This window comes from Schistocerca piceifrons, chromosome 2 (assembly GCF_021461385.2).
Source record: "Schistocerca piceifrons isolate TAMUIC-IGC-003096 chromosome 2, iqSchPice1.1, whole genome shotgun sequence".
Classification (NCBI taxonomy): Eukaryota; Metazoa; Arthropoda; class Insecta; order Orthoptera; family Acrididae; genus Schistocerca; species Schistocerca piceifrons.
Genome location: NC_060139.1, coordinates 795044634 through 795069599, shown reverse-complemented (window position 1 = coordinate 795069599; position 24966 = coordinate 795044634). Strand labels below are relative to the sequence as shown.

Below are 24966 nucleotides of genomic sequence, written 5' to 3'. Positions count from 1 at the left end.
TGCTGGTCGTAGGGCTTCTGCGTCGTCGTCAGCCTCCGACGCTCCTTCAGAGAAGCTCTCCCAGCCCTCTCACCCTAAGGGCCGATGTGAGAAGAAGGAACGGCATGTGTCCAAGAAGAAGGACGTTCCGGCAGTTTCAGCACTGCCTGCTGTACATAGTCCTGGCTCCGGGGATGAGGTGGAGATCCTGGCCTCTGCCACGGATCTCGCCCTCACGGAACCCTTGGGGGCCTCTCCTATGGACTCAGCTGACTCTCCCCCGGTGGCGGCAGTTGGCTCTGAAGCGCTGTCTGCCTCTTAGTCGCATTCACATCCTCCCAGTCCCTTCCTGCTTCCATTCTCCAATGGAACTGCGGCGGTTATTTCCGCCACCTGCCTGGGCTCCGGATGGTTCTGAGTGATTCCCCTGTTCTCTGCATTGCTCTGCAGGAAACTTGGTTTCCTGCACTGCGGACCCCCGCCCTTCACGGTTATCAGGGATACTATAAGAACCGTGCTGCCTGTCAACGAGCGTCAGGTGGGGTTTTGCCTCTTTGTTCACCACTCTGTCTGTAGCTCGCCAGTACCCCTTCAGACGCCTTTAGAGGCAGTTGCTGCCAGGGTTGACCTCTCGCCGGCTATTACTGTTTGCTCTGTTTACATTCCTCCGGATGGGGAGCTCCCCCGACATGTCTTGGCTGCGCTGCTGGCTCAACTCCCGCCACCATTGATGCTTCTGGGTGATTTCAATGCCCACAACCCTCTATGGGGTTGGACTGTGTCTGATGACCGCGGTCGGGCCGTGTTGCATTTGTTGGCTCAGCTCGACCTTAGCCTCTTGAACACCGGTGCTCCCACGCATTTCGTTCTCGGCCATCGATCTCTCTCTTTGCAACCCCGGACTTGTCCCATCCCTCCACTGGAGGGTGCACCCTGACCTGTGCGGTAGTGACCATTTTCCCATCTATTTGTCACTACCCCAGAGTCATTCTTCTGGGCGCCTGCCCCACTGGGCTCTCCACAGGGCAGACTGGCCGGCTTTTACTTCTGCTGCAGCCATTGAGTCTCCCCCACAGGGTGACATTGACGAGGTGGCCCGTGTTTTAACCACGTCCATCATTTCAGCGGCCGAGGCTGCCATCCCCCGATCTTCTGGCCTCCCTCGGAGGCAGGCTGTACCCTGGTGGTCGCCGGAGATTGCTGAGGCTATTCGCGACCGTCGGCGGGCTCTCCAGCGTCATAGGCGGCACCCGTCTCTCGAGACCCTCATTGCCTTTAAAAGGCTCCGTGCCTTGGCCCGTCGTCTTATTGCACGGCGTAAGCAGGAGTGCTGGGAGAGGTATGTTTCATCCTTGGGCTCCCATGTCTCCCCCTCACTCGTGTGGTCCCGGATCCGGCGGATTTACGGATACCAGACCCCTATGGGTGTCCCTGGGCTCTCCTTGGACGGCGCTGTCTGCACGGACGCTGCCGCCATTGCTGAACGGCTTGCCGCGCACTTTGCACAGAGCTCTGCGACTGCATCCTATCCCCCCGCCTTTCGCTCTCTAAAGGAGCGAGCCGAGCGGACGCCGTTCTCATTCCACACGCGTCGTTCTGAAACATACAATGCTCCTTTCAGCGAGAGGGAATTCCTCGCTGCCCTCGCCGATTGCCCTGATACAGCACCAGGCCCAGACTGCATCCACGCGCAGATGCTGAAGCATCTCTCCAGGGACTGCCAGAGACACATTCTCGCGATATTTAATCGTATTTGGAGCGGAGGCGTGTTCCCGTCGCAATGGCGAGAGGGTGTTATTGTCCCCATCTTGAAGCCCGGTGCGGACCCACTGGCGGTGGACAGCTATCGTCCCATTACCCTCACCAACGTTTTGTGCAAATTGCTCGAACGTATGGTGGGGCGGCGTTTGTGTTGGGTCCTTGAGTCGCGCGGTCTCCTCGCTCCATCCCAGGGTGGTTTCCGTCGGGGCCGGTCTGCAGTGGACAATTTGGTGCGGCTGGAATCTGCCGTCCGTACGGCTTTTGCCCGACGTCAGCATCTCGTTGCTGTATTTTTCGATCTGCGGAAGGCATATGACACCACATGGAGGCATCACATCCTCGCCACGTTGCATGAGTGGGGTCTTCGTGGTCGGCTCCCAGCTTTTCTTCAAAGCTTTTTATTGCGCTGCTCTTTCTGGGTGCAAGTCGGTGCCACCTCTAGTTCATCTTATATACAGGAAAATGGGGTCCCACAGGGCTTAGTGTTGAGCGTCTCCTTATTTCTAGTGGCCATTAATGGTCTGGCTGCAGCAGTGGGGTCGTCGGTGTCTCCTTCTTTGTATGCCGACGACTTCTGCATCTCATTTAGCTCCACGACTACGGGAGTCGCCGACCGCAGGCTGCAAGTCGCCGTTCGCAAGGCAGCATCATGGGCTCTGACTCATGGTTTTCAGTTCTCTGCACCCAAGACTCGAGTTATGCACTTCTGCAGGCGTCGGACGGTCCACCCTCATCCTGAACTTTACCTCGACGGCCACCTGCTTGAAGTGGTGGACACTTGCCGCTTCTTGGGACTCATGTTTGATGCCCGGCTCACATGGGTTCCTCATGTTACTCAGCTGAAGCAAAAATGCTGGCGGCACCTCAACGCCCTCCGCTGCCTTAGCCACACGTCTTGGGGTGCAGATCGCTGCACGCTGCTGCGATTGTACAGAGCCCTTGTGCAGTCCCGGCTTGATTATGGGAGCCTGGCCTATGGGTGTGCGTCACCCTCAGTGTTGAAGTTGTTAGACCCCATACACCACTGTGGGGTTCGGCTTGCCACTGGCGCTTTTCGCACTAGTCCCGTGGATAGTCTACTGGTGGAGGCCGGGGTTCCCCCGCTGCGGATTCGCCGCCATCGTCTGCTCGCCGACTATGCTGTCCACGTGCATTGCTCGCCAGGCCATCCCAATCGTCGCCTGCTTTTCCCTGCCATGGTCCTCCATCTGCCCGAACGGCGACCTCGGTCTGGGCTTTCCGTAGCTGTCCACGTCCGGTCCCTGCTGTCGGAACTGGGGTCATTCCCTCTTCTGCCTCCCTTCCGGGTCCGTGCACCTACACCTCTCTAGTGTTTGCCCCGGCCGTCCGTCCGTCTGGACTTGGCGCAGGGACCCAAGGACTCGGTTCCGCCTGTGGCCCTCCGTCGCCGTTTTCTTGCGCTCCTCGCCTCATTTCCGGGCTGTGAGCCTGTCTACACTGATGGTTCCCTGGTTGATGGTCGCACTGCCTACGTTTTTGCTCATGCTGCCCATGTTGAGCAACGCTCCTTGCCGGCTGGCTGCAGTATTTTTACTGCAGAGCTGGTGGCCATCTTACGCGCTCTTGAGCGTATGCGTTTCTGCTCAGGTAGGTCCATTGTCATCTGCAGTGACTCCCTGAGCAGCCTTCAGGCCATCGACCGCTGCTATCCCTCTTCTCCTCTGGTGTCCTCTATTCAGGAGTCTGTTTCCGCCATTGCCCGTTCTGGTCGTTCGGTGGTCTTGGTTTGGACGCCAGGTCATGTTGGCATCCCAGGGAACGAACGTGTTGACAGGCTGGCCAAAGGGGCGATCGACGCCCCAGCTTTGGAGATCGGCCTCACAGCTCGCGATCAGCAGCTGGTGTTGCGCCGTAAGGTGCTTGGGGTGTGGTCTGCTGAGTGGCGAGGCATGACGGCGCCTAATAAACTGCGGGCTGTCAAGGAGACGACCGATGTGTGGCGCTCCTCCCTGCGGTCTTCTCGCAGGGACTCTGTTATCCTGTGTCGGCTGCGCATCGCCCATACATACCTGACGCACGGCCATCTTTTGCTTCAGGAGGATCCCCCCCGTGTCAGTGTGGGTCCCGGCTGACGGTCACCCACATTTTATTGGAGTGTCCCCGACTGCGCACCCTCCGGCAGTCTTTTAATCTCCCGGGCACTTTGCCTTTGGTTTTAAGTGACAATGCCTCCGTGGCTGAAGACGTTTTAAATTTTATCTGTGGTAGTCCTTTTTATTGTTCCATTTAGGGAGGTCCTGCTCCTTTCCCTTTGTGTGTCTCTTGTCCTCGAGTGTCTCATATTTGGTTGCAGATTTTAGTGTGTAGTCGGTTGGTTGACTCTTTCCCTTTTTTGTTGTCGTGGTCAGTCAACCAGTCTCCGGTCCTCTTCTTTTGTTCTTTTTCCTTTTGTCTGGTGTCTTCATCTCTGTAGTGTTCGTTACCGCGTTTGTGTTCTTTTAGGGCCTGGGGGGGAGTCTCCTTCCCCTTGGGGTTTTACCTGTTTTGTGCATTTCTGTCTCGCCTTTTTTTTTTTTTTGGAATGGGGGACTGATGACCTTAGCTGTTTAGTCCCCCTTAAATACCCCAACAACCACCACCACCACCATTGTCACACACAACAGCAATGTTTTCTTGTGTTCAAACAGAACGGAGTCGTCCTGTTTTCTAAACTTTTGAAACAGAACCCGTGGTCTCAAACTTTGGGATCAACTTCCAAACCGATGATTCAGTTGGAGCAGCATTCCATCTGAGTGTCACATGTAATTCACGAATGGTTGCCTTGGGACTTTTGCTGTTTTTGTAATCACTTTTTATTACTTGGATGCGTTGCTCAGTTTTCATCTGCTCCAAGATGAAAATAAACAACAATGCTCACCACACAAAAGCTGTCAGGCTACTAATGGAAAGGATTGCAGGTAGCAAACATGAAAAAACCGTGGCTCCAACCGTCATATGACAAAATGGTGGAAAATTCAAATTCGACTTTACTTCCCGGACACTCGGTACAATAGGGATAAAAACTTTATGTAACATTTAACGCATGGCAGATGGGCAGTTTTTTCCCATTCATACCATGTTTATTTATATGTGCTTGTCATTGAACTGCTGACCAGGAGAGGTCTCCAATGGTGGTATTGACGTTTTTTGAATAAAAAGGTGACCAAAGTCATTTTAATAATGATTTAAAATAAACAATTTCAAAGCACCTGACTAAATTCCAACCCACAACATTCTGCTTATGGGGCCAGTAGCTTAACCACAGTGCTGCTCAGCTGGCCTGTTAAATATCCTTTTCCAAAGCCGTAGAGCATCACACAAAAATCAGTTCCCCCACCCCTCTCCCCCATGTTGCTTATATGCAAGCAAGGGCCCACCAGGGTGAATGGCTGCAGTTCGTGATACATGGGACTGTAACCTACGTCACTGTATTGATATTCAAAAAGTTGATCCCACCACTGAGAACCTCTCCTTGTAGGAAGTGTCACTTTAGTCATAGAGTCAGCTATACATATTGTTTCGCACGTGCTCATTTCAGTAATGGAGGACACACTTTTTCATATTTCCAACGTAAACAAACTTAGCTTGCTGATGAGCAAAACATTTTAACAGGATGATGTGAAACAAAGGCACACTGTACTTTCAGTAGTCGCTGAACTTCCGTAACACTAAGGAAAGGATTGATTACTACTCACTAAACAGAGAAGGCGTTGAGTCACAGACAGGCACAATGAAATAGAATTCTAGAGATATTCATCTTTTGGACTAAGTTCTTCATCAGAAGCAGAAAACTCGCACAAGTTCCTCCAAGCAAAACTCAAGATGTTGGATTTGTGTGAATGTATTGAGAGTTTTCTACTTCTGATGGAGGGCTTTGTCCAAAGTCTGAATGTTTATAGCATTCCTTTTCCTGTGCCTGTCCGTGACTCAGTGCCTTCTTTGTATGGTGAGTAGCGATCTGCCTGGTCCATACTGTTGTTATTCCATCCTAGGCTTCAATGGTATTTATTTGTGATCTTTTATTGCCATTTTTCAGCGAGATCCTAGCATTGGTGACAAATTTGCCAGTCGTGCAGGACAAAAGGGAATCTGCAGCCAGTTGTGGCCCACAGAGGACTTGCCATTCACCGAGACAGGAATGGTTCCAGATATTGTCTTTAATCCTCATGGTTTTCCATCTCGAATGACAATTGGTATGTTGAGCTCATATTGGTCATTGCAGTGCAGTGCAGTGCAGTGCTTCCATTTTAATATAATGACTACTGCTTTTGTTAATTTGTGGTTTAAAGAAAGTCGTGTATAAGAAAAAGGACAGTCACTCACCATTTAGAGAAAGTGTTAAGGAGTGGGTACGCAAACAAATAAAGTGTTGAACAATAGAGCTAAACTTTTGCAGCTGCATTCTTGATTTGAACAATGCTTGTAGCAAAGACAGCAAGTATATGCATATATAAATTCACGGGCTAAATGGATGCATGCTGTCTGTGACTCAGTGCCTTCTTTGTGTGGTGAGTAGCAATGTGCCCATTCCATATTGTGGTTATTCTATTCTAGACTCCAGTGGTATTTATATGTGATCAAATGGACTAAGTGAGTTAGTACAGTGGTAATAGGATAACAATTTGAATCCCCATCAAGGTATAGGTTTTCCATGGTTTCTGTAAATTATTTAAGGCAAATACCAGGATGGTTTCATTGAAAATGATATAGTTGATTCCTTTCATCCATTCCCAATTTGAGCTTATGCTGCAGCTTTACAATAGGCACCTCAGAAGAATGCCTGTCGGGGGGGGGGGGGGGGGGGGGATAGGACAAATGGTACTGCCACTGCCCCTTGCTTCCTTTCATCCCTGGCTACCCACGGTATGTGTTATTTCTCATCCGAAAGTATTGCTGTACTAATAGGTTTCATTGTTGGCCTTGTTGTTCACCATTTCTGGTCTTCCATTTTTCTTTATTATTATTATATTATTATTATTATTATCATCATCATCTTATTTATTTATTTGTCTGAGGGGGGGGGGGGGGGGAGGAGGCAGCAGTAGTGTCAAAGGGAAGAAATAAATGAGGAAACTCTAACATTAGTAATATTTCAACTGAACACAACTGAACTTTTATTGCTACAGATTTATTCATTTCATCAGTTACATACAAAATAACAGCATTAATAAACCATTTATACAGCAGCCATTGATATCATGTTCACAGAGATAAAAAATTTTCTCTTTATTATTACTAAGCCTCAATGTCTCATGTCAATTGAACTGAAGTCAGTTACAGTTACAATGTTGGGGTGTTTGAATTTATGAAAAATGCTTATTATTCTGCTCTAGAGAATATCACAGTGCACACTGAACTAGTTGCTGAGTTCCTATCAGGTGCATTCTTTATAGCAGTGACAACAGTGAACTCATTGTTGACAATACTTGAAACCCTTATCTCCTTTCCATCCTGCCTTTTACAAATTGGAAAGTGAGAGGTTAAAACCCCATGCAGACCTAGTACTTTTTGTCACTTATTGCTCCTTTCACCGAAAACTATGATTTGCCTGTTTGAAAACTAAAAATGGGTAAGGTCTTACCACTTCAATAGAACCATACATTGTTGAGGACTGCAGTGTTCAAACTGGCCATCGCATTGAGGATCGCTTTTGTACATGTATGCTTACAATGCCAAACTGTCTCCCAACTTTGTTGGTTGGTGTAGTTGTTTTGAGGGATTTGCGTTGAATTATTCCAGAAAAGTGAAGGTGAGGCTCTGTGAGAGGGCTGAGGTAGGGATTGGGTTAGGCTGAGATGAGAGGCAGGTGTACGTGATGAAGGGTGGGAAATGAAAAGGATGCATGGAGGGTTAAGGGGGCTGCAGGAGTAGAGGGGTTGAATGGTGGGAGGGATAGGGGGAGTTAAGGGATTGTGGGTGTGTAAGTTAAGTTTCTATGAGTAAAAACAGCTTTGTAGAATGAGTGGTTGTATTCCTCCATACCATTGTTTGTTTCATCCTGAATTTTCAAATGTGGTATTGGGATGACTGGGTAAACAGGAACAGGGAGATTAAGCTGCTAAAGAAAATTTTTTGATTGCAGTCACACATGGAAAGGAGTCCTAATTCTCTTCCAAATAAAAGATGGTGGTATGATGAAATCATGTGTAAAGCAAGATTCTGAAGTATATAGTTGCTATAAAATGAGTAAATGTATTTTTATAGAAGTCTTCATTTGCTTTCTTAGGTGTCAGCAGACATCGGCCAATTGAGATATATGTCAAAAGAAAACGATTATAAGGGAGATGACAACCACTTCTCATATAATGGAAGTGTTGCAGGAGAAAGGTGTTTACTTCAATAGCTCAGCTTTTGAAATAATTGTTATAAAATAGATTTGGTTACAGTGAAAATGCCACACGCTTGTGGGCAGATGGATATTGGAAAAAGAAATGTTCAGCGGTAGATGTGGCTTGTGCATAGGATATGCTGACTAACTTGCAAGTTTTGTCTAGTGTTTTAGAGGCTTGACTACTAACAAGATAGTTCTGAGAATATATGACTGCAGATGTCCAGTCAGTGAATATGCTGTTGAACTTCAACAGCCCTGGGTGCTTCTTTTCTGTACAAATCATCAGCATCCTCATTGCGAGCTTTGTGAATTGTTATTTATTAAGTTCATTCATAATGTGCATAATCCAAATCATTTGATTCAGATGCAGGAGATGTATCAAGAATTTGTTGAGATCTCCATGACAAACAGAGAACAATTTACAATAATAACAGTATCTTAATTATAATACGATTTTTTATAGGAAAAATATCTAATGCCAATTTACACCTTGCTCAAATTAGCAGTTCAACCTATGTGAATTCTTATACGAAGTAGAATAATTTTTTCCATAGGATCTTATGCCCGAGGGGCATGCAGCCGTTAAGGCGGTACACACTGCCAAGAAGTGGTTGTGCCAATGCCCAGTTCCCAAGTCGAACAGGTTGCATTTGGACAGATTAGTTGTTTATCCGTGGAAGATCTGCCTGGCCCTCTTCTTCAGTCAGTCACTTTTGTGACCAGCAGGTGTGGTATCTCGCAGAGTTGAAATTCTCTTCCACAACTGGATGGCTGCAGTTTCATGTAGAAGTAGACTGCCTCAGTATTTTCTTACGTGTCAACAGGTTATCCTGCAACTAATGGAGGTGGCCTTCTGTCGGATTTCAATGATGCAGATGGAATAACCATACACTGAGACCTGAGTGGAAAAAGAAGGGGGGGGGGGGGTTATAGTGATCAATGATGCGAGTCCAGTCCATCTTATGGGTGACTGAACGTGCTCCAGTGTTTTCTGCTTGACTATTGTTTGGTTTCAGGGCTTGAGAGGCTGATCTTTTATGCAAAGATTGCAGACTGAAAGGTGTTCTTGCATAGTCTTTAGGTGTAGTTTCTCCACCCTGCCCTGTTAACAGAACATTGTTACACCTTCTTCGCAGTGACGTCATGGTGCTGAATTAGGTATTCCTGATGCTCTCTCTCACACAGTTTTTGGCAGTGTACTCCTTGCTTGTGTGTGTTCTAGGGTCCCTAATTGTGTATGTTCGTTTTGCAGCCATTGTGTTCTGGACAAGCATCTTGATGTTCTAGACAGCTCAAAAAATTTTATTTTCTGCTGTAATACTATTTTGCTGTGCAACATTCTTACATCCTTTAGAAATTTCATTTGGAATTTTGTATTCAGATCTCCTCCTTACTGACTTAATTGCATGTTCACATCTTCATAATCAATTTTTTTCTCTATTTAAAGCTAATTCCATAAAGCATAATCACTTTCATATAATTCCTTAATCTATAACACTAATTCCCAGATGAATCCTTACCTTTATTTATTAAAGCATGAAGCTATGATGTGACTTAATTACTCCATATTACTTCTTTTTATATTACCAAACCAGGCAATAGGTAACTGATGCACAGGTAATTCTGGGTGTCATCCATCCCCTCTGTGATGCTATAAATTTATTTAATGAGTGAAGGGTATTTGGGTTTAAATTATCATTCAAAAAGGTTAAGCTCTGAACTGACAGTATCTCCAATGCTTCTCTACCCAAAACAGCAAAGAGTTTGTCAATTTGATCATTGCCATACCTGTAATCATGGTTGGAAGGTGGGGGGTTATTCCGGCTATATCGCAAACAATACAATTTGTTAGGTTGCTCCTGCCCCTTGTTTCTAGTGGAGTCATATCCTGCAGCTTCCCATTCTCATAACTATTCAGAATTACACTTTCCATAGTGAAGACTGAATAAAGCCATTGTGTGCCCATTTTCTGAAAATACGGTTTAGGGGGTTAACATGTCCCCCTGACATCTGTCGCTTCATATCCCCCAGGAACGCTGTCATTCCTGTGGTCAGTTTGGACCACCCTGCTTGGCCTGATCATGATGCCCTTTTGCTGTCAGCCCCATAGCTCTTTTGAAGACATTAGGTCATAAGTTTCCCTGTTCTCTGAGACTGTAGGCACTTCACTGGTTCATACCCTACCCACTTTCCTACTGCACCCCATTTCTCTGGTTAGCGGTGTACAATAAAACATTGATACTGGACATTTAAGCATACTATTGGAAAACATACCTACACATGCAACCTTGCACCATCCATACTGGCTTCAACTACTGACTTGTGATAAACCAGTGCCAGGCTGCCTTTATTTGGATCTGTTATACTGTCTGTCAAAACCTGTAACAATCTGTCAATGGCTGTTTGCCCATTCTGTGTATTCAGTTGGTTGTGTACTGTTTTGAGATGACTGTTTATGGTCTGCTTGTGTGCTTCACGCATACATAAATTGTGTTGCTAACTCCAATACCATCCTTGTATTATTTAGTACAGGCTGTTCTATGTTTACCAATTGTTTGGTATGCTATTCTACCGTGGCCTTGGTAGTGGCTGCATCTTTTGCACGTGGCCAACTGTGTTGTGTAAATTTTGTCCACTGTCCTGAACACTGATCTCAACAGTTTTCCCACCTGTCTTTTTCTATCCTCTCTTTCTCCGAACTAGTGCTCTTGTCACCCAGTCAATCAACTGTTTAGCTTCTCCTTCAGTTTCCCATAAGAAAATTATAATCTGTGGTATTCTTCCTGAACTTCTGCCAGAATTCCATTTTTCACACATCTGCCTCAATTCTATGCAAGTGTCATCCAACTCTCACACCTCGTTTCTCATTTTCCACACATGACTCAAGATTTTAGAAATAGTGAGTTGAACCTTTTCGATACATTGATTTGCTTGTGGATGGAAAGGACTAGTGCGAAATTTTTGGATGCGAAGCAGGAGACATAAGTGCCATAAAACTGACATAAAATTTGTATGCTGATCTGTAATTATAGTATCAGGTATGCCAGTTGTTAATATCCAATTGCTAACCATCATGTTTGCCACTGTGCTAGCTCAGAGGTCCAGAATTGCTATGATTGCTAAAACTGGGAAAAGTGATCTTTTATTTCAGAAGGTAGCAGGGGTAAAATACAGACTATTTAACAATGTGTATGGAAACCAGATGGCATTTATAAAAATTGAGGGCCATGAAAGGGGACAGTGGCTGAGAAGGGAGTGAGACAGGGTTGTAACATATCAGGATGTTATTCAGTCTGTATACTGAGCAAGCTGTGAAGGAAACCAAAGAAAAATTTGGAGTAGGAATTAAAGTCCATGGAGAAGAAATTAAAACTTTGAGGTTTGCCAATGACCTTGTAATTCTCTCTGAGACAACAAAGGACTTGGAAGAGCAGTTGAACAGAATGGACAGGGCCTTGAAAGGAGGATATAAGATGAACATCAACAACTGCAAAACAAAGATAATGGAATGTAGTCAAATGAAATCAGGTGATGGTGAGGGAACTAGATTAGGAAACAAGACACTTAAAGTAGTAGATGAGTTTTGCCACTTGGGCAGCAAATTAACTGATGATGATGGTCAAATGAGAGAGGGTGTAAAATGTAGACTGGCAATGGCCAGAAGAGCATTTCTGAAGAAGAGAAGTTTGTTAACACTGAATATAGATTTAAGTGTCAGGAAGTCCTTTCTGAAAGTATTTGCATGGAGTGTAGCCATGTATGGAAGTGAAACATGGATGAAAACTCATTTGCACAAGAAGAAAATAGAGGCTTTTGAAATGTGATGCTACAGAATAATTCTGAAGATCAGATGGACAGAACATGTAATTAATAAGGTGGTATTGAATAGAATTGGGGAGAAAAGAAATGTGTGATACAACTGACTAGGAGAAGGGATTGGTTGATAGGACATGTTCTGAGATATCAAGAGATCACCAATTTAGTAGTGGAGGAAAGTGTGTGTGTGTGGGGGGTGGGGGGGGGGGGGGGGGGACTACAAATCATAGAGGGAGATAAAAAGATGAATACAGTAAGCAGATTCAATGTGCAGAGGATGTAATTGTTTAGAGATGAAGTGGCTTGCACAGGGTAGAGTAGCATGGAGAGCTGGATCAAACCAGTCTTCGGACGGAACATCACAACAACATATTTATTTCCAGCTGTTGCCATATTATATGGTCCAAAGATGTCCAAACCAAGAATTTCAAAAGATCTCAACATTCACAGCAATCTTTGCAATGGAGTATACCAATAACTAAGATCTGTTCTTTGCACATATGGTGCACAGTCTTTCACATACTGTTCAACATTTTGTTTTGTGGTTCTTCACCAAACTTCTCAGCTTTGCACCAGTCTTGTTCTATGTCCACTATGACTTGCCAATAGTTGGTCAAGTGCCTGTCATAATACTTTGTTTCTAAATAATATGGGAGCCACCTCGTGTGGTTCACATTTTATTCTTCCACATAGCAAACCATCACGTGTCTCAAACTGTGGTTGTGATCTAAATGTCCGATAGTCTCCATATGCTGCTTGTACCTTCTGCCAGTCTGACAAGCTTTTACCTAGTGCATGCAGAAGTCCAAAGTGCCTAATGTGTTCCTGTTTGTATGCTTTTCCCCAGGTCTGTATACCACTTCTTAATTAAACTCACTTAGCTTCAATGTCCCCTGTGTTAACCTACTGGAAGAGTCTTCTAGTCCCAACAGCCACTTAGTGAAAGCGTGATCCTTAACTACCTTAAACATTTGTCCTTATAAATAACACCTAAAGTAGATAATATCATAAATAATAGCCAGCACTTCATTTTCTGTAAAGCAAACCAGTTTATTGTTTTACATTCAACTAGATCGCTCTCACATGAACACAATGTGCTCCCTACAAAACTTCATTCTCTGTTGTGGAATAGTTATGTTTTGCTGTGTTCAACTTCTTCAATGCGTAAGCCATTGGATATATGCTAGTATCCACAATTTGAGTCAAAACAACCTTGTTGTATTGCTTGCATCACACAGCAGGATGAACTCTTGCTCAAAGTTAGGAAATGTCGACACAGGACTTGGATATGGAGGCATGTTTCAATTTCTCAAATGCCATTTGTTTCAATTTCTCAAATACAGCCTTACATTTCACTGACCAATCAAATTTCACCCCTGTTATCAATAAACAATTCAAAGACTCAGCAATTTGTGCTAAATCCATCTCAAATTTTCTATAATAATTACAGAAACCTGAGAATGACTGTACCTGTTTCATAGTCTATAGTGGAACAGAGTCACGAACCCCTGATAGCCATGGATCAGTTTTTACTCCTTCCAGACTAAGTACATGCCCATGATAGTTTACTTCTGTTAGAGCAAAGTGGTGCGTAATGGCATGGAATGTTAGACATGCTGCCTGCAGTCTTCTAAAAACTAGTTCCATCCTTCTCATATGTTCTTGCATATCCTTTAAAAATACAATTATGTCTTGAAGGGAGACAATATAGATTTTAGGTTTCAGTCCCAGAATTACTCCATCTAAGAGTCTGTGGAAAGCAGCTGATGCATTCTTCAGTCCAAACAGCATCCTACAATACTGTCAAAGCCCCCATGGTGTGGTAAAGTCTGTCTTCGGCCGGTCTTCTGGAACTACTTCGAACTGGTGTTGGCTGCTCTTCAGATCCGTGATTGAGAAGTATCTACACTGACTGAATGTATTGAGGTTTCTGTAATGTTAGAGTCATGGGATATGCTTCAGTGATAGCCTGTCTGTTGAGGTACTGTGATTGCAATAGAACTTACATTTCTTGGTATCATCTGATGATTTTGTGGGCACAATCACAACACTCACAGTGCAGGAACTATCACTATTTTCAGTGATTGCATCAGCTAACTGCTTGTCAGTGAATTCCTCCATCAGTGTTTGTAAATGCTTTGGTGTCCTGTATGTCATCCTATACACAACAGTGTTGCTTGCTGTCAGTATTTTATGTTGGTTATAGTTGTCACTGGTAAAAGACCCATCAGATTGAACAAATCCATGAATCTGAACACTAACTGCTGAATAGCAAATAGCATGCTTGTGGCTATGGTCCTCACTCAGCCTATCAGTATTGCCTTCCTTTAAGATACTCAGACTGACAACCTTTAGGCCTTTGGTAGACTATCCTCATCCATGCCAAAATTGTCCACACTTCTGGGAACAATAAATACTCCATCTGTAATGCATACTATACTCCTATCAAATTCCTCATTGTAGTCCAGTAGTTCTACCAAGCACAATTCACTTGGTAGGTCCATACCTGTGCTAATCCAGATCAGTTTTCCTGTACCTGCTGGCATGTAATTTGATCTTTAGCATACCTGTACACAGTTTAGCTGGCAACACCTTCGTGACAGGTATATCTTGCGATGTTGTTTCACTAACAGCTCTCTAACACCCCCCCAACCCCCCACCCACCCCCCTCCTCCCTTCTCCCTCCCCCGACCCCCGGAAAAAAAGTTTCACCGAGCTTGATCATGTGCCATGAAATATTACAACGTGATTTTTATCCTGAATATCACATCTGAGAATTGCACATTACCCCATACCACAATGTGGCACACACTTCCATATGCACCTTAAAACTCTTGCCCTAATGCTGTAGGTGAGCAGTGTTGTTCTCAATGAGTCCACCTCATTGTTACACACTTGTCGCAACACACACTGAGGTAACAAAACCATGGTATAGAGGTACGCATATATACAGATAGTGGTAGTATTGCGTATGCAAAGTATGAAAGGACCGAGCTATCATTTGCATTCAGATGATTCATATGAAAAGATATCCATCGTGATTATGGTCACACGACAGGAATTAACAGACTTCGAATATGGAACAGCATTTGGAGCTAGATGCGAGGGACATTCCGTTTTGGAAATCGTTAAGGAATTTAATATTCCAAGATCCGCAGCATCAAGAGTGTGCTGAGAATACCAGATTTCAGGCATTACCTCTCACCACGGACAGCGCAGTGGTTGACGCCTTCACTTAATGACCGAGAGCAGCAGCGTTTGCTTAGAGTTATCAGTGCTAACAGACAAGCAGTTCTGTATGAAACAATTGCAGACATCAATTGGGATGTATGATAAACATATATGTTAGGACAGTGTGGCGAAATTTGTCGTTAACAGGTAGTGGCAGCAGATGAACATTACGAGTGCCTTTGCTAACAGCACAATATCACCTGCAGTGCCTCTCCTGGGCTCATGATCGTATTGATTGGATCCTAGATGACTAGAAAACTGTGGCCTTGTAAGATGAGTCCTGATTTCGGTTGGTAAGAGCTAATGATAGGGTTCAAATGTGGCGCAGACCCTACAAAGCCATGGACCCAGATTGTCAACAAGGCAGTGTGCAAGCTGGTGGTGGCTACATAATGGTTTGGGCTGTGTTTATGTGGAATGGGCTAGTTTATTGGCTAGAAATTGTTATGTTCAGCTTCTTGGAGACCATTTGCAGCCATTTGTGGACATCTGTGTTTCCAAACAATGGAATTTTTATGGATAACAAAGTACCCTGTCACAGGGCTACAACTATTCATGATTGGTTTGAAAAATATTCTGGACGATTCAAGCAAATGATCTGGCCACCGAGATCGCCCGGCATGAATTGTGTACAACACTTACGGGACATAATCGAGAGGTCAGTTTGTGCACAAAATCCTGCACCGGCAACACTTTTGCAATTATGGACAGCAGCAGAGGCAGCAGGGCTCAGTGTTTGTGCAGGGCACTTCCAACGACTTGTTAAATCCGTGCCACATCGAGTTGCTGCACTACACTGGGCAAAAGGAGGTCGACGCAATATTATGAGGTATCGCACAATTTTTGTCACCTTAGTATGTACTGTAGAGACTGAAGCCTCTTCCTATCCAAGAGGGTCAAACTAAAAACACATATACACCTGTATCCACCAAGACTTCATGTTCCTCATTATTTACTTTGCCAAGCAAGCAACAATCTGTCTCTGCACACATACTTGCAGTGTACCGTTTTGTTGGGAATGACATTCAACAGTTACGGCACTCCCAACAAATGCTTCCTTTGATCGTTTTTATTTTGCTTCCTATTCCTGCATCACATGCCCTATGGTCAACCTCGTCATGCTTGAAACACTGCAGCTAGTGGCATTGCTTCATTACACGGGCCATCTGTCCACATCTGTAACAACTCACATGAGGTGAGAAGACACCACGGTCACTTTGTTTCTAAGTCACAATATCGATCTCTTCCAGCTGTGCGGAAATCTTGATAGCCAAGGACAAATCACTAGGCTTTTCCATTATGTTCACTAAGGTCTTGGTGTCCCCTCCCTAGGATTCTCTCTCCCCACTCATGATTTGTAACACTTCCAGTACTTTCAGCAACTTCTCATTAACACAGTTTTGCTTTACTTCATCCTGGATAAAGTAATGAAGTTACTAGGGCATGACTCTTGTGCAACTCTTCAGAATTTCAGTGGTGTCGCTTAAAGTCATTGCATACATTTCTGGTTGCAGCCTAACATCTATTATTAATTATGCTATAGAACAAAAGAGAATGCATTGCACCAATGCTATATCAATAATCAAAACAATTACACTAATATTTCTGATGTATCATGGCCCAGTGGGACTTATCATGGCCCAGTGGGACTTATCATGGCCCAGTGGGACTCACTACACTGCACTGCTGTTGTTTGTGGCCAAACCTTCTGCAGATATCACAAGTTACTGGCTAGTACAATGAATTCAAGCCCCTACAAATTACAGTATTGGCACTTAGTTGGCCTTAAATATTACTCTCTGCTGTTGCCCTGGAACTGTGACAGATCTGCAGGTTCCTGTTGTCCAAACAGTGCCACCCTGAGGTTCATATGCTTATCTTGTCAACTTAACATTGCCTCAAAATAAAAGAAAAAAGAAACAGGCCAACAAAAATTGGTCACTCACTGCACCACATAGTGACAGATGCCAATGATGATTTCTGATGTGCAGCAGTGGTTCATCTGTACTGCCAGAAGCTGACAAACACTTTTGGCTCCAAATTGTAGGGATTCACTGGATGTGGCCTCCTACAAGGGTTCAGGATGGTCGAGTGGAGAGGTAGTGGTGAGGACCTGTCTCATGCTAAAAGTGTCAATGAGATAGCATTAAATTGACCTCCATTTATTGCTAAGGTTTTTACAATGATTCAGTCTCATCCGTGGCGTGGCCTGGTAGCAGCCATGCTGTGTCTGCATTGCAGGAATGTGCTGATTGACATGTCAGTGCCTTCTGTGAAAACTGTGGTCATAGCCATTGGCGTTGCCTGCGGTCAGGTCGGCAACTAACGGAGCTGGGTTTCTATTGGTATCAGTGATGCAGATGGAATGATCAGACTGTGAGCCATGAGTGGAAGGAAGGGGAGGATTATATAGTAGTGGACAATGCAATTGCCCTATACAGATGACCAAATGTGCTCCATTTCTTCAAGTGCATAATGTTTTTTGCTGGACTAATGTTTGGTTTCAGAACTTTAGAGCATTCTTTTACACTAGGTTTGTAGCCTGAAAAGCATTCTTGCATAGTCAAATTGCATCCTGCCCCTTTAACGTAATATCGTTATGCTGCCTTTGCAGTGATGTCACCTGTTTCTACATGATTAAATTCAGTGGAAACAGTTAACAGTTTAACCTTTAATTGTCTAGGTTGATCTCGAGGAACATTGATTTCCAATACCTACTGCATGAGCACTAAGGCTTATAATCGTTTTTAAATGGTGGCGTTGCTTTATCATCCACAGTATTTGGATACCGGTTGGCAGGTACATGGTGGGTTGTATGAGAAGTGTAAGCTGCTAGATGGCACATGCTTCAGTTTGTAACGAGTGCGTGGGGCACACAATACTCATTAAAGCCTGTACTATAGTAAGTGAGTGGGTTTCACCTTACAAGACAGGATTTTTGTATATATATTGACCGCGTGTACCTGAATGGTGGCAAATCAGACTTACACCCACTCTGTAATAACAATGATACGTCAAGCAAGTTCAAAATGCAATTACACGTCAGGACGGACAAAAAGCAACACAGAAGATGCTACCAATTTGTTAATAATACGGTCGCCAGCCTAATTAGGCATTAACTGAGTTTCTTCGCTGTACAAGTTGGTGTATATTCATGCAAAACAACACGTAGTAACACTGCATAATATAGTAAATTTTAGAACCAGAAAATCTATTGAACTGATAAGTTTCACTTTTTTGTACTGATATGGAAAAACCATGAATACATAACACTACACTATAATGTATACTACAAAACTTCGTACTGTCTATTGATCTGATTAAAATCGGGCTTAGGTTAACCTAGAAATAGCACTTTTGAATCACACACACAATGTCAATTTTGATAAAGGTAAAACACTGATAAATTTTGGCTTTTATATTGACTTTAACTTTGCTGATCAAATCAGTTTAAAACACTTCAGAATTCAAATGAATAAAAAGGGGGGGGTGGACCCTGAAACTGTTATGATCACTGTATTAAAAAAAAATTTGATTACTGAATTCATTATGCGCTCAAGATTTCCAGTATATGAGTTACTACTCTTTTTACCTTATTTCCTGCTTATTTAAATACCTTTTTATCTGTCTCGAAATAATTAAACTTCATTACTAAATCAATATTAAAGTTATCTTCCAACTTTGTCAGACCTTCGTTATTCATTTACTGGTTCATTAACAAAACAGTTCTTTAAACACCATTCTAACATAGTTAGGTCTGCAAGTAATTATTATTAACACAAACTTTAATTTTTCATCTCGGGACACTCGGATTGCACAACATTTGGAAAGGACCCTGTCTAGGTTAGTTGTGAGGATGATTAAATGATAGGAAAGTTCTGGTAAAATTTAAGTTGTTATTGAACAGTATGGAACAAAAGTAACACTGGTCCATACGAATACAGTACTAAAAGTTGCAACCTGTTTGTATCGATGCAGCGGTTGGCGGGCGGCGAGATGGCGAGGCACAGAGCACACATACAACCACAGCTATGGCTCTTGACGTACCGGCACTTTATTTCTTCATAGTGTCGCAATACTTTTCCGTTTAGTGCCTATGGAATTTTGCCATGCTGTATGGGCGTTGGAACGGCATACCCGAGGCTCAATGAAACTACGTCTTCCAGGAGAGCCTCCTCGCTCCAGAACGTGTTGCTCAGACCAATGCCAAACTCCAACTACTACTGCTGAGCCCGTTATGCCGTACAGCGCCCGTGTGCATTTTCCCGCGCTCGCCTGCCATCCACCTTTTACCGCTCCCTTACAGACAGGGTATTCACCTGAGGTTTTGCATTCTACATATCCTAATACATTGCCTACGTATGGACCAGACGCACATTTACAATTTCAAACATGTTACAACAGTTTCAACATTTGTTACATTTCAATTCTATTACAATATTGCTTGACATTTGTCATAAACATTAATATTAACATTGAAATTTGTTTACAGTTTTCTTAACACAATGACATGAAACAAAAAAAAAGAAATGAAATCAGAACATCGATTACACTAATTTATCGAAAAATCACATGGAAAAAAAATTTACTTATATGTACAATAGTACAGCGTTGTTGTTGTTACAAGTTCTTAGTGAAATTGGGAGTGTGGGAAAACTTTCACACTGACTTTTTCCATTCATCTTTATAAAACACTAGTGAATCCAGTAGCAATTGCTATATATGTATGAGAACTGGGTACATGTCTTAAACTCTTCCCCCCCCCTAACCATCTCCTCCCATATCATGTCTCTGTCCATCTCTTCCCCTCATCTCTGTCCTCCTCCTCCTCCTCCTCCTCCTCCTCCTCCTCCTCTCCTCTCTCTGACCTGATTTATTGTTATTGCGAACATAACCCTGATTAGGAATAGAAATCAATTTGAATGGGTGAATCGGATGGAATCATTAGTACACAGGGTATGAGAAAGACCTTTCCAGCTGCACTATCTGTGGAGATCAGTAGCTTTGATAACAGTCTTTGGCATGGTTTTAATCTGTGATCAGGTAGGATTAGCAGTTTAGCCATAAACACAACTTTCCTGTAATCGACTGTTGGATGTATCTGAACACCAAACATTCAGTTTAAATTGTCACCTTTGGCCATCTGTTTTCTCAACGATCCAAATTATTTTATGCCCAAGCTCCAACTGAGCAAGTTGGTCTCAGCTGTGTCCGTTGTTCTGGTCGTAATGGATCACACTTGAGAAATTCTTATTTGATGTGCCTCCAAACGCTGTCTGTGCTCTTCATCAGGTCTCATTGACTCAACGATTGGCCTGTATAGCATGTACACCGACCGATATTTTGACACGTCACTGGTCACATTTCTTCCAAAGAAATAAACCACATAGTGCAATCAATTGAATGTTTGCAATATACCAAATTACCATGAACAAACATAAATTCAATATTTGCAACACATCAAAGATATGATCGCCACTGATAACATACTGAAATATTGCTTTCAGTTGTATGCGTTTTCACAAAATATGCAGAATTTGTCTATCTGACTGAACATTGCCTCATTTTTGTGTGTGTGTGTGTGTGTGTGTGTGTGTGTGTGTGTGCGCGCGTTATGAAAACTCCTGACAGCAAAACTGTCAAACCGATTGTCACATTTCTTTCATTGGATTTTCATACAAAAATACGATTCAAATTTCTGACTTTTCCTGTGGGTTTTCCAAAAATTTTCTTTCATACAAACCTTGTCCTCACAATGAAAAAAGAAGAAGGAAAAAATCTGCCAAATTAGTCAAGCCATTCTCAAGTGATGATCTTCCACACATACAGCAACTGATTTTTCTTTATATATACAGATAGGTTTACCTTTATTTACATAAAAATTATGTAATATTTTAGGCAGTGAAAGAATTTAACTGATCTCGAGAAATGTCCTTTATTTCTTACAATAAATTTGTATAAATATTGCATTACATTCAGGAATCCCAATTTTCTCTGAAGAAACCACTAAATTATTTTTGTCACAATTTTAAAACATTCAAATAAAGGGTTCAGTAGTGCATTTTATTTTCTGACAAGAGGTTAGTTGCACGACAGAGGTAAGGCCCTACTTTAAATGGTTTTATCAGGCACCTTAATGTACCTCAGAATCATCATTTTTCCAAAATTTTTTGGTAGTCGTCTTTGGGTTTGTGTCCTTATGTCTGTTCCTGGTGTGCCATTCAGACTCACCATATATTTTATATCAGGCCATCCTCAGTTTGTGTCCTTATGTCTGTTCCTGGCTCACCATAGATTTTGTATCAGGCCATCCTCCACAATGCACAATCCTATCTAGTTTCTAATTTTATGCTTCCTATTTGGATATTGTACCAATTTTTCACTTGGGATTGTGTCTAATTCTCAATCAAAAGAAAAAGAGAAACACTTACCTCTTTTCACTCCTTCTTTACGCATAACATTATTTATGCGAAAATAATTACAGTTCTTTTGTTAAGAAATTGTTTGTGCTATTATTTATATAAGAGATAACAACATTCACAAAAATAAAGACAAACAAAAATATCATACAGAGATAGCAGTATAACGTGTTATCCTAGTTGGTAAATTATTTTCTATTTAAATAATGCCTCTATTAACATATTTATTTTATTATACTCTCTTTCAGCAATGATGATTGAAGTAATGGCAGGGAAATCTGCAGCAATACATGGATTGGTTCATGATGCCACACCTTTCAAATTTTCTGAAAAACAAACGGCAATAGAGTATTTTGGCAGTATGCTTGAAGCAGGTAAGTTGTCTTTAATCATTTGTGGAGCAGATTGAACAGACAAATAAAATAACCATAGACTGCTAATTACCCAGAATAATGAGTAATGATAACCTCCAAAGAAGCTGAACAGAAACAGTTGTGCGCCTTTACATCTGTTCTTACAGTACTATTACACACAGGCATATAAAATTATGTTGTTGAAGCTTGCTAATGATTATGTGTGGATTAAGTAGACAACTTTCAGAATGGTGAAATAAAAAGCACATAAAGTTTGAACATCAGCTTAGAGGAAACAGTAAATGGAAGGAGGAGAGGGGATCCTGGATAGGGTGACGGGGGGGTGGGGGGGGGGAGGGGGGGGGGGGATGCAAGAGTTTTTTGTGTGAGTAAATAAGTGAAACAACCACATTTAAAAACAATATGAGTATGTTTTACTTTTTTCTGTGTCAATAAAATAGTGTTGTGGTCCACAGCCAGTAAAAGTAGCATTATTACATAATTCATTGTACGTCTTGTTCACATGCCAGCACTTTTTTGTGTAAAGACTGTGTGTCAGACTGATGTGTGATATGAGTGAGGCTTCTAGGTAAATGATGCTCTGAGACACAATTTAAGTCATAATCGAGATCTGCCTGAAGTTTCTTCTATGTTACCTTCAGTTTCCTTCATATTTTCATGAAACAGGAGTCTTCTGACTGCATTTTCCATCCAATGAACCAAACCAACCATTAAGAGAACTTTTCTCAAACAGGGACACCTCTTAACTGACTTCATCATATAAAATCCTAACTCTTAAGAAAATTGTTATCATTTAGATTGTGATAGCTGCTACTTGACATGTTTCAAGTTATTGTCTCTTTTTGTTATGATCTTACACTTCATCCGTGACTGCTACCTAACTGCAAAACTTACTCTTCTTAACATTCCTGCATAACTTAGGCTTTCTAACGATGTTGGAAGTCTGCAGCATTGCTCCTGTTTCTACAAATGTCAAACAGAGCAAAGTGGACACATTAGAAGTTCTGTGAGGCTTTTTGCAGATGATGCTGATGTATACAGAGAAGTAGCAACACTAGTAAACTGTGACTAAGTGCAGGAAGACCTACAGAGAATCCGTACTTGCTGCATAGATTGGCAGTTGACTCTAACTTAAACAAATGTAATGTGTTGTGCACAAGGCTTAAAAACCCATTGTACAGCTATGCATTTACAGAACAATTTCAGGAAGGAATCACATGCATAAAAATGTAGGAATTTGCATACAGACAGATTTAAGGCAGGTAAGGCCCTGTACCAGATAGGGTTGTTACGGAAGATCGTGCGAGGAGGAGCACCGCATTTCATTAGAGGTTCATTTAGTAAACATGGAAGCATCATGGAGATGTTCATCCAACTCCAGTGGCAGATGCGTCTACATCTACATGATTACTCTGCTATTCACAATAAAGTGCCTGGCAGAAGGTTCAGTGACAAGAGAGGCAGAGAGACATTGTGCATCCAGGGTCACTTTAAGACCTAAGGGACACAAGCCACTGCTTGGGTTGCCAAGCTGAGATGGGCGCTGGAGGTACCACAGCTGTAAGGTTTCTAAAAGGTTTATCACAATTAGTAGCAGCCACTTGAAGTGCCAAGCTGAGAGGGTCGCTAGGGCTACCCAAGTGCAAAATTTGTATACAGTTTGTTCACATTTAGTGATGAAAACTGAAACAGGTGAAAGTGTATGAGGGAATAGAGGGGTGCCAAATTATAAGTTGCTTGTTTGGAAAAATGTTGTCAAATTTGCCCTGTGCACATTTTGGCATGATCTACTGTTAAAATACTGAGAACGTACATTCTAGAAGACTCAAACAATATATTGCTGTCTCGTACGTACATTTCACAAAAAGACAATGAAGGTAAAATGGGAGTGTGTCAGTCTGACATAAAGGCTTGCCAACAATTCTTCTTTCAGACCAGTCACGACAGGAACAGTAACGGGGGGGCAAGTGACAAGGGTACACAAAGTACCTCCACCACACACAGTAAAATGGCTTGTGCAGTATAAAAGTAGATGTAGTTGCCAATTGTAAAGGCATTAGACTCACATTGCAATATAGGTTTCCTGTGATTTTCCAAAATTGTGTAATGTGATGGTTACAATTTTTCCTTTTTTAAAAGGACATGTCCAATTTCTGCATAATCCTTAACATCAGAGCTTATGTTCCACCTCTAATGACATTATTGATCAGATGTCAGACCCAAATTTTCCTTCCTCCTACAGTGGCTGGAGATTTCTCTCCTATGATACAACAAATGGCTAAACATACCGTTAACTTTTAAATTCAAATTATCTAAGGGCATTTCCTTTTTAAGGGCCTTCCTGTTGACACCCAGTTCCCACTTCTCAACTGCGCCCTATCCAGTTCATATCTAGCTTCATCTAATTGGGCTAGTGTGGTACAAAGCAGTCAGATTAAGATTTATGAAATTGCTGAGGCAGTATTCACCTCATAGCAATTGGTTTGTAATACACTGAATGAAGATCAGGATAAGAGAAAGCTGAACATGTAACAGATACCTTGTTTGTTACCTCCAGACCAAAAATACTCAAGGGAGAGTTTTCAGAATCACATCAGAAAAAACTGAATTATGATCCCAAAGACACGTCGCATGTTTTTGTGTCTGTAGGCAATATGTGAATCTCATGTTCTGTCAGAAGGATAAAAATGGTATAAAAATTGTGGGCTTTCGAAAGTGAAAGTGCACATCTGTCATCTAGCAGCTAACATTGTTGACTACAGGTACAGAGGTGTGAGTTTCAGTGATCATCTGACTTTCTGTGCTGGGAAGATCTCAACAAGGCCACTCAGCCTTGTGAAAGCGAATGAGAAATCACTTAGTAAAACAGTCTTTAACGACATTAATACTGCAACCATAATGAAACGCATGCCATAGGGAACTACCAATTGTAGCACATGTTAGGGTATCTTCCCATTAGATTCACATACACTGGCAAGAATGATAGCTTAAATAACTCTGTTCACACTGCAATTATTGTAACCACGTATTTGTGGTCCCTGTGGGAACAATATGT

The 24966-nt window shown here is 42.7% G+C and overlaps 1 protein-coding gene across 2 annotated transcripts in view; it reads left to right on the top strand.

Moving 5' to 3' along the window:
* The window catches only part of LOC124776198 (DNA-directed RNA polymerase I subunit RPA2), a 237911-nt gene that overhangs the window by 192361 nt on the left and 20584 nt on the right, over window positions 1–24966 (top strand). For both annotated transcript variants that reach the window (XM_047251028.1, XM_047251029.1), the window contains 2 exons: window positions 5777–5933; window positions 21786–21911. In XM_047251028.1, the coding sequence (XP_047106984.1) occupies window positions 5777–5933; window positions 21786–21911 (283 nt within the window). The remainder of the gene's footprint in view (window positions 1–5776; window positions 5934–21785; window positions 21912–24966) is intronic.